The sequence below is a fragment of the Perkinsus marinus genome, assembly GCF_000006405.1.
Source record: "Perkinsus marinus ATCC 50983 genomic scaffold scf_1104296958712, whole genome shotgun sequence".
NCBI lineage: Eukaryota > Perkinsozoa > Perkinsida > Perkinsidae > Perkinsus > Perkinsus marinus.
The window spans coordinates 1,311,272-1,321,411 of NW_003206658.1; the positions used below are offsets into that span (position 1 = coordinate 1,311,272).

General features: G+C 46.4%; 4 protein-coding genes and 1 non-coding gene across 5 annotated transcripts in view; all 5 read left to right on the forward strand.

The window, feature by feature from the left end:
• The window catches only part of Pmar_PMAR011859 (hypothetical protein), a gene marked incomplete at both ends in the record, with an annotated part of 4,481 nt that extends 3,879 nt beyond the window's left edge, over nt 1-602 (forward strand). The window contains 3 exons of the mRNA XM_002773948.1: nt 130-230; nt 348-457; nt 504-602. Coding sequence (XP_002773994.1) covers nt 130-230; nt 348-457; nt 504-602 — 310 coding nt within the window. The remainder of the gene's footprint in view (nt 1-129; nt 231-347; nt 458-503) is intronic.
• Nucleotides 603-1,115: 513 nt separating this feature from the next.
• Pmar_PMAR011860 (hypothetical protein) lies at nt 1,116-1,367 on the forward strand (the record flags this gene model as incomplete). Its single annotated transcript, XM_002773949.1, has 2 exons — nt 1,116-1,232; nt 1,284-1,367. The coding sequence occupies 2 exons, from the start codon at nt 1,116-1,118 to the stop codon at nt 1,365-1,367; spliced, it is 201 nt and encodes a 66-aa protein (XP_002773995.1).
• A 697-nt stretch (nt 1,368-2,064) lies between these two features.
• Pmar_PMAR011861 (hypothetical protein) lies at nt 2,065-3,009 on the forward strand (the record flags this gene model as incomplete). The annotated part of the gene is made up of 1 exon (XM_002773950.1): nt 2,065-3,009. One exon carries the CDS (start codon nt 2,065-2,067, stop codon nt 3,007-3,009), a length of 945 nt encoding a protein of 314 aa, XP_002773996.1.
• A 1,100-nt stretch (nt 3,010-4,109) lies between these two features.
• Nucleotides 4,110-5,126, forward strand: Pmar_PMAR011862 (hypothetical protein; the record flags this gene model as incomplete). The annotated part of the gene is made up of 1 exon (XM_002773951.1): nt 4,110-5,126. One exon carries the CDS (start codon nt 4,110-4,112, stop codon nt 5,124-5,126), a length of 1,017 nt encoding a protein of 338 aa, XP_002773997.1.
• Nucleotides 5,127-6,261: 1,135 nt separating this feature from the next.
• On the forward strand, nt 6,262-6,334 carry Pmar_PMAR011863. Its single transcript has one exon. It is a non-coding gene; the product is annotated as a tRNA-Glu (tRNA).
• The last annotated feature ends 3,806 nt before the right edge of the window (nt 6,335-10,140 follow it).

Here is a 10,140-nt window from a genome sequence, read left to right on the forward strand (position 1 = left end):
TGGTCGAAAGTTGAGGAATACTCTGTCCGTCTTGGGTGAATATATCATCGTAGTGGAAACTCGATGACACAATTTGCTATTGTGATTTATGCCAGAACATATACTAGGTTGTGAGTTGGTTCGATACAGGTCTCGACTGCTTCCCAACTGTGATTTATGTGTCGTTTTACCTCCTGTTACTGTTGATGTGATGTTGTCTTTGATCGTCTCTTCGGCAACGTGGAATCACTGTGATGCATACGGCTCGGCTGTATTGTCGGGGCCTGGGCAATCCTCTGAGGGTGTTCAACCATTTTCAGCCTGCAGTTGATGATTTCGAGATGGTATATTATGAGTGTTGGTAGCAGGCACCAGTCCGGGGCTGTGTGATAAGAATGGGGACCCTTTGGTGGCTTGGGTTGACTTATTCTTGTTGGCGGATCAAGTCGGGAAGCCCTCTATAGATCCGGAGAGATTTGTAAGAATATTGACAGAATCGATTAATCGATTGTTGTTTTCTACAGACACGTTTGCAGAATTGGTTGGTTTGGCGCGCGAGGAAAAAGCATTTCAAAATGTCGGAGGTCCTGCAGGCCTTCCAAAAGCGTATGGTTGTTGCCTAGTAGCTCGATATGATTCGACAGGTGCACCTGACGATACGGAACTGCTTGTATTTCTCACGGGTGAGCTCGGTCTCAGCAGAGACGATGCGTGGTTCTTGATAGCAACGGAGAGCTTGTGAGAAGCTTGCGTGAGTGGTCGTGATGAGTGTCTGTTGTTGTCAGGCTGGGAGATGCGTTTTATTTAACGCTTCCGTCGTGGTATGCTCCGATGACAACAAAGGAACTGAGTTGGATAATGGAATCATTCTTCAAGGCGATAACGCTGTGGATTGAGGACGACCGACGGGTTAGGCAGGCAACTACTGCGCCCAATGATCGTGAGTAACTTGAAAATGCATTTTTTATCATCGTTCCTGATTAGTTGTAGACTGTATAAGCTGTTTGCTTATGAGGAAGCAGTACACTAGATACGCGTCAGGTGATTTCGTCATGACGGAGTCGCTGTCGACGCTACTGCTATCAGCTGCGTCTAAGAGCTGTGGAGTGTCGGTGAATGGTGACATCCCTTGTTCGATGTTCACCGACTTGATCACTCGGCTGAAGTTGGTAGACTCAGAAGATGAAGCCGCAGTGATAACAATAATGTTGGCCAAGGATGTTAGCGATTCGAAGAAGCTGTCGGAGACTGCGGTAGGCCAGTCAGCTCATCTCCACTATACGATATGGTACATGGTTCCGCAGGTGAATGTATTCAACTTGGAGAACCTCTACTCAAGGGATACATGGCGGGAGCTGATAAGAGAACGTGACCAATCTGCAAAGTGACTGGGCATGAATTTGGCTGTGGTATTCGTATCATGCAGAAATAGCGTTGAGTGTCATAGTTGTTAATTTATGTACCTATTTACCTCGGCAACTTATTGGACGAGAGGGCTTCAACTGAATGAGTCGAGTGAATTGGTCTGATACTCAGATGTATTATCCCCCTCGTAAATCTGCGACGAGGGAGGAAATGTGCGAATATTGTTGCAATTCCCTGCGAAGACAGTGCTCACATCCATGCCTTGAGTACCATATCAATAGTTTATATGTTCTCGGAGAGTATAGGTTCAATGAACCACGCAACATGATGTAAGAGATGCAATATAGGCAAGAACGATCCAAGCACGTTAAGTTGTATCGCGAACTGACAAGTTTATTTCTCCATGTGTATTGCGGCACAGTGTAACAAGAATACCCGAGCAGTAGTGGCAGCAGGAAGAAAGCGCGCTGGCTTACTCTCACTAATCGAGTTCCGACTAGCTGCTACTGTGATGGGTTGGTGGAGTGTGCGGTCATCCGCGCGGGCGAGAGCGGAAATCCTGCAACCGTAAGATTTCGTCGACGGTTTCTGGATCGCAATAGGGCAAGCGAAATATCATATTTCTGTACTGAACGGAGATCATGCACACATGATCAAAAATGAAGACGGTCTACTTCATCGTGGTGTTGTTAGGGTTTCTACTCAATTTCTCCTGTTGCTATGCGCATCGCTGCCCTCATTGTCGTTCTCGTCTCCGTAGCAGGTATGACTGGCCGTACAGCCGATGAGGTTGAGCCTAATGGGCAGTACTGTGAGAACTCGTGTGCGCAGACTGTGGGCTGCGCTGAGTCGTACTGTAAAGATAATGGTGTCTGCTTCGGCCTTTACCATAAGGATGAGGGTAAATGCTTCCAGCCAGCCTCTGAGTACAACGCTGATTGCGACGACTCTGTTCTACAACCCGTTCTCTGTCACGAGTATCCTGACACAACTTGTCAGGAAGTATGTGATGGTATGGTTGGTTGCAAGGATTCTTCCTGGGGATCTTACTGTAAGTTTTGGCAGGACCCTCCAGTGTGTTTTGGCATCATCGTCAAGGAGGATGGCAGCCTCTGTCACGCCAGTGGCGACGAGGAATGTGTCGGAGAGCCCTACCCATGTCATATGGTGACCGTTGGTCCAACTCCAGTGACCACCGAATATCCTATATCTAATACCACTGAGTATGTGGACACGACTGAGTATGTTGATACCACTGAGTATGTTGATACCACTGAGTATGTTGATACCACTGAGTATGTTGATACCACTGAGTATGTTGATACCACTGAGGCTGTTGATACCACTGAGGTTGTTGATACTACTGCTCCTCATAATACTACCGTTCCAACCGATGACATCGTCGGAACGTGGTGTGGTGATTCGCCGTTTGGATATTTGGAGTTGTTATTCGATACTTATTCAGTCTCTATCTACTTGGCTGGTCAGTACTTCCACTCTGAATATAATTTGAACGAGAGGGAAGTAATTCTTGTCAATCCTGATAATAGTTTGATCACCTTCTTGAATGAGAGAAATACTAGAATGATTACTGAGTACTACGCCTACGAGATGTATATCGAATTCGTCGAGGTGACAACTGTCGTCGCTGTCAAATGTTCCTAAATATTTTGAGGACACCATCTTCGGTAGCAAGTATTTTCAAGTTGACTCAAGCGACAGGTATCGCTCTTTATTTCATGGCAAGTGTAAGGTTGAGTTCCTTAGTGATTCTTCTTCGTCTATCAAGTTGTTTTTAGTTAGTGCAGGATGGTCTATAAGGAGGATGTCTCTCGTTTGTGAGATGGAAGGTATACGATGAGATGGCATTGTTCACCGCCGAAGTTCTCCAGTGGTGTGACGTCGATTGCTGCTCGTAGAGCGGCACATCGTTGAAACTCAAGCTGCCAGTATCATCTGTTCTGTCGATTTTTCATGGATCGTCCATGGAAAGCCACTCGTTGACTACGCAGTGCGTATAATGGATATGCGCGCTTCGCAACGACGCTTCTTTCCAGGCTTGTGAAGTGATTATTCGTATATTCGAGCTTCAGGTATTCACGATAGAATACACCACAATTTAGTACGATCAATGGATTATCTTAGAACCTAACTTTGCTATCAGGCAATTCATCGGTTTGATAAATGTTAATCGCTTGTGGATCTGCAATCCAAATGGTAATGTGTGAATATTGTTACAATGCACAGTCAAGATAATGCTTACATTCATGGTTCGATTAACGTATCAGAATCTTATTTCTTTGAAAATAGGGTTCAAGAATCCACGCAACATGATATCCGAGGTGCAGTACATGCTGGAACGATTCAAATACGTTACGCTGTATCGCGAACGGACAAGCTTGTTCTTCTACATGCCTTGAGTCTCAGTGTATCTGTTACACTGTAACAAGAATACCCGAGCATAAGCAAGAGGAAGAAAATACGCAGGCATGCTGGCACAAAGCACGCAGCCTTACTATAATTAATCGAGATCCAACTGAATGCCTCACCGACGATGGCTGCAATGTCCGGTCATCAGCGCGGGCGAGAGCGGAAATCCTGCAACCGTAAGATTTCGTCGACGGTTTCTGGATCGCAGAAGGGCAAGCGAAAGATCACACGTCAGTAATTAGCCGAGTTCGTGCCGTGACGTTGAGTGACATTATTGCCAAAGTTCTATTCCGTCGTGATCGTGTTAGGGTTTCTATTCAATTTCTCCTGTTGCTATGCGCATCGCTGCCCTTATTGTCGTTCTCGTCACCGTAGCAGGTATGACTGGCCGTACAGCCGATGAGGTTGAGCCTATTGGACAGTACTGTGAGAACTCGTGTGCGCAGACTGTGGGTTGCACTGAGTCCTACTGTAAGGATAATGGTGTCTGCTTCGGCCTTTACCATAAGGATGAGGGTAAATGCTTCCAGCCAGCCTCTGACTACTACGCTGATTGCGACGACTCTGTTCTACAACCCGTTCTCTGTCACGAGTATCCTGACACAACTTGTCAGGAAGTATGCGATGGTATGGTTGGTTGTAAGGATTCTTCCTGGGGATCATACTGTAAGTTTTGGCAGGACCCTCCAGTGTGTTTTGGCATCATCGTCAAGGAGGATGGCAGCCTCTGTCACGCCAGTGGCGACGAGGAATGTGCCGGAGAGCCCTACCCATGTCATATGGTGACCGTTGGTCCTACTCCCGTGACTACCGAATATCCTATATCGAATACCACTGAGGCTGTTGATACCACTGAGGCTGTTGATACCACTGAGTATGTTGATACCACTGAGTATGTTGATACCACTGAGTATGTTGATACCACTGAGTATGTTGATACCACTGAGTATGTTGATACCACTGAGTATGTTGATACCACTGAGGCTGTTGATACCACTGAGTATGTTGACACCACTGAGGTTGTCGACACCTCTGAGGCTGTTGATACTACTGCTCCTCATAATACTACCGTTCCAACCGATGGTATCGTCGGAACGTGGTGCGGTGATTCGCCGTTTGGATATTTGGAGCTGTTATTCGATACTTATTCAGTCTCTATCTACTTGGCTGGTCAGTACTTCCACTCTGAATATAATTTGAACGAGAGGGAAGTAATTCTGGTCAATCCTGATAATAGTTTAATCACCTTCTTGAATGAGAGAAATACTAGAATGATTACTGAGTACTACACCTACGAGGTGTATATCGAATTCGTCGAGGTGACAACTGTCGTCGCTGTGAAGTGTTCCTAAATATTTTGAGTACACCATCTCAGGTAGGAAGTATTTTCAAGTTGACTCAAGCGACAGGTATCGCTTCTACTTTGATATCATCAGCTAATATGTTGTGTTTCAAGTAGGAGCAATGAAGAAGTCAACCTTCCGAGTTGGGTTTCTTTCTGTCCACGGGAGAGCACAGGAGTACAGCGAATTAGATATGGAGGGGACGACTATAGGCAGATCCTCTACTCTCTCTACGCGGTGTAGCGTGATAAGCCAAAGCAACAGATTATAAATTATCTCTCCTGTCGCGTCTACCATCGAGTACGTGGCATGCGCTGTCGTGTGTATGTCGGCTATGTGGCTCGTAAATGTAGAAGTCATGAGTATGAGACGCCTGGCAGATATAGACGAACAGTAACAGAGGTTGCATCGTCCTCCATCTATGGTAGCTCCTGCAAAACCTGCCGGATTAGTGATTGAAGTATATATAGAGGCAAGGAATCAGTACAGAGTCTACCGGCAAAACACATGGCCCGAAGTGTACATACGACTAGTCCTGTTAGATTAAGACAGGACTCACGAATGAACTCCCAGCAGTGATGACTTCTAATGTGTTTGTTGTTAACTGTTCGACTGTTGCAGACTCACATTAACAACTCGACAAGGCACTTTGTGGCTCAACAACTCATATGAAACCATAAGCCATACGATGGGCCATCAAGGGGATCTCACCGCGCATGGTCATGAACATCATTTCAGCTGCGGACCCCATGGAGGATTTCGATAACAATCCGATCTTTCCCGCAGCGCATTCTGGGAAGCCCAGGGCATCCCGCTGACAACGAGTGTCCGCAAATACAAGAGTGGATCCGTTCACTCACTTGAACATCATGTACCACTCTGGATACGGCTCCTATGCAGGCTAGTCCTTGTTGTACCACCTGCTGCCCTTGATGTGGTGACATTCTCACGGATTCATGGAACGGAAGAATCTATTTCGGTAGAAGTAATACTATAGGAGGAATGAATACACCCTCACTGCTCCGACTCGATTGGCGTAGTCTACACATGTCTGCAATGAATGTCGCAAACTGCCTCCTAGCTGAAAGACAAAATAACTCTTCCTTACCGTGCTAAGGTCGCAACCAGAGCAAGTAACACAACATCCGATATAGTCTAGCTGGTTAGGATACCTGGCTTTCACCCAGGCGACCCGGGTTCGAGTCCCGGTATCGGAAATTATTGTGATTGAAGATTTTTTCTCTCTGCACTTTCTGATTACTTGAAATGTCTTTCTAATCCGTCCCGAACCATTTGGCGAGAGCTCCTATAACTTTGAATTGCTACACACGAGCAATCGAGGATCGCAGTATTGAGTGACCAACAATGTTGGTCCGACATTCAGAAACGCCAAGTCCGCGAAAGTCTGCTTCGGAACAAATGCCGCGAAGCGCTCACCCCGTGTAACAGACTCCCATTCAGCTTGACCGACTTCAGATCATCTTCGGGAACCGTCAGGCGATTCAATCGTTCGTGGACGCCCACATCAGGCCTGTCGAACCCTCGCGGATCATGATGATGGTGGGGCCCTGGTTGAGAGGACCGTTGAGGCAGAGGTCCCTTGTTGTGCGCACTGTGACTGGATCGACCGCGCCTGAGATTTCTGTGAAGTCGGTGATAGTGACCATGCTCAGAGTGTCCAGGTGACTCTGAACGGCCATAGCGATAGCTTTTCGGATAATAAGGCTCATCCTGATCATATCCACCACGCCCACTGTCATGGGAACGATGATGAGAGTAATCATGATACTGTCCGAAGCTGGATACTTCAGGAGAGGACATATGCTTTGGGAAGCCTAATCCCTCGTGATTCAGGATACTTTGAACCTGTGTGGCATAACCTGCTGCATTTCGAAATATACTCCTACTACCTTGACAAGTCGCTCAACGACAGCTGGGATTGCAGAGTTCAGGTCCTTGATGGTATCGCCGTCGATGTGTTGCTGCGCATAACTACCACAACAACACGCTCGACTATTAGTTCCACATAGACTCCATTCCGCATAACTCAACTTACATGTGGAATGTCTCATCCTCCAATCTCGGGAGATACTTGGTCAGTTCGTGCAGCAGTTTATCTAACTGACACCACCCACCAGTGTTGGAGGAACATATGTTGGCTTTCCGCAGCTGCTTAGCTCAAAAGTTTCCTCACTTATTAAAGAGGATGACATTCTAATTCGGGTAGGAGTGTACAGAAATCAACAAGAAACTTTCGAAATTTCCATACAATCAGAATAGAATCAGAATTGCCACCAACACATGTAGTTGACCACGTATATATTTTCCCACACTGCCATCCACGATGAACGCAAATACACATCCCTATGCGTAGAATACAATTTTCAAATTTATCCCATCGTGATCGAGTCAACGGCAAGTTCTCTGTTGATCGGAATCCCATCCTTATTACTACCTCTGACCCATCATACCATTCGTAGTTATGAACCAATAAATTATCGACAGTATGGAGGAGGGTCATCGGACTAGGGAGATGCAATAGTCACTTCACAGTTGGCTCGAGGGATCTCCGGAGCTGATGACAAACCAGCCGATCAAACTGAACCTAGTTCAGGAAGTTGAGAAATCTTGCAAAATCTTGCTCTCTTGAGTTTACTTAACGCGACTTTGCCGCGTGTTTCCATAAATCGTGTATTTCCTTTCACATGTACCCTTCTGGTCGTACCGCACCCGCTCCAGAGTCCTTGACTCTGTACGACTACTCCGTATACGAGAGGAACGGTAGCTTACTGCCCGCGGGGATGCCTACAATTGTGGACAACCAACGAACCCCTATCGTAAGCCCTCTCCTTCCGAGGCGTCTCTACCGCATAGTGTCGCTCAGGGCCTCAATCCGGCTACGCGAAATAAGATACTTTCCGAGTCGTCGTCGACCTATGGCCATGATACGCCTTACAGTAGAGTAATTACAGAGGAATCGGTAACTATAAAAATGTCCAGGATCCTTCCCCCTAAGGGAATCTCCCTTGTAGGTCCGTTCTTTATACGGTAGTAATTTCCGCTTCGACGAGGGAGGTACGGCCTCACTAGAAACTCCATCGAGACCCTCACGGTCTGCCACCAGTGAGCTCATCTATTGCCATGTTGGCTGTACTATAGTCGTCTTCCTCAGCTGCCCGTCGTCATGACCACACATCGAGTGTATTTAGTAGTGATACTCCCTACGCCCGAGATGAGGAAGATAACAAACGGTTGCTCCGAGAAAAGAGTAGAGGTAGTGACCGTCGTGGTTGATGGGTATATATCATAAGTCTGAAGTCGTTACTAGTTTCGTTTATAGGCATATCGTAGCTATAGGCATAGTTCAAACCTGCGGAATTCGACAAGTCTGTTATAATTCCATCCAGGGACCTATATAGCTTTGGTAGATAACGATCTTCAGGAATTGATAACAATGGGGAAAATGGTGTTTCTAATGTGATGACATTTACATGGGAAACTGGTTGAAGAATGTGTTACTAGCCATACGTGGGAAATTCAAAATGAGCTCCTCCCGGGAACATTATAGGTATCTTGATAATTCAACGATAGTTCAAACAATAGTGGCCGACTAGGAGCCGTTCTATGACGTGCGCTAAACACATAGGCATGCCCTGCACAATACTCGTTGAATTACCCTAGACAGATTCGTGCACTAGAGAGAGCCCGGCTGATGTATGTGTAGTTGGTTACCTCAGACGCCCCCCGATGCTCGGTTCAAACCCCATGGGCTGATCACAACAGCGATCCTCCTGCAGCAGAGGGCGATGACAGGCGGCCAAGATATGCCAGCGAAAAGGATATGCACAGACTTTTACGGTAGTAGTAGTAGTAGTAGTAGTAGTAGTAGTAGTAGTAGTAGTAGTAGTAGTAGTAGTAGTAGTAGTAGTAGTAGTGGTAGTAGTGGTAGTAATAGTAGTAGTATTAGTAGTAGTATTAGTAGTACTAGTAGTAGTAGTAGTAGTACTAGTAGTAGTAGTAGTAGTAGTAGTAGTAGTAGTAGTAGTAGTTAACCTCTAGGGTGCTGCCGATACAGGTGACGACTACGTCTTATCAAAGCTTTATAGTACTTGTTGACTTTTTATGCTGCAGCGTTTCGTGCTCATCATGGAGAATGTGACGTAAATCGACTGACGTAATTATCCCTGTTTGTGTGTATCGCGTACTTTCACCACATCCTAGAGTGATATCACCAAGTCAGGTACCGGTATGTGGTACAAAGTCAGCTGGATTGGAGCCAACACCCACCTTGATTCTACATGTTCTTGTTGTCCTCGGAAACATCCTGCTGTTGGGTTCATCTAAGGAAGGGTCGAATGCTTATGCTGAAGTGACGTTTGCAAGGGGGGAGTACTTCAGTGGCGTCACGTTGTTTCATCGATGAGAATTGAGTCTTTTTTTGGGAAAAATGATGTAAAATTTAGATTTTTTTCCTGGGAATTCTGCGAAAAAAGTTGGTGAAGTTTATGGTGAATTTTCCATGTATTTCTACGACGACAATGGATGCTGTCAATGCCGATGCCCCTGTCATCAGGGGCGACCTACTGAGGAGGACGATCCTGAGGAGTATCCTGCGGGCGAGCGAGATTTGAATAAGAACGTAGATGGGAGCAGACGGGCTGACATAGTACGGCGTGAGATAGAGTCGCTGCAACGGGAGAAGGAGCGACGTGCTCGAGACGGAGGGAGGCGTTGGTCGATTCGTTCAGATGGGGCAGTTACATGCGCTGGAAGTGAGGGGCAGTCTTGGGTGATGTCGTCGAGGAGTGGTATGTCATATTCTGCTGATCATCATGAGTATGATAATGAAACGGCTGATCGATTATTTTTGGGAGAGCGAGATGTGCATCATGATGGTATTCGGAGACCTCCATCACGCACGGTGGGAGATGTTGTTGATCTGAAATCGTCCGGGGGTCTCTTAAGAGAGATTTCGAGGAAAGATGGTATGAGGCGACGTGAGGGTGAAAATAAGGAGGAGAGG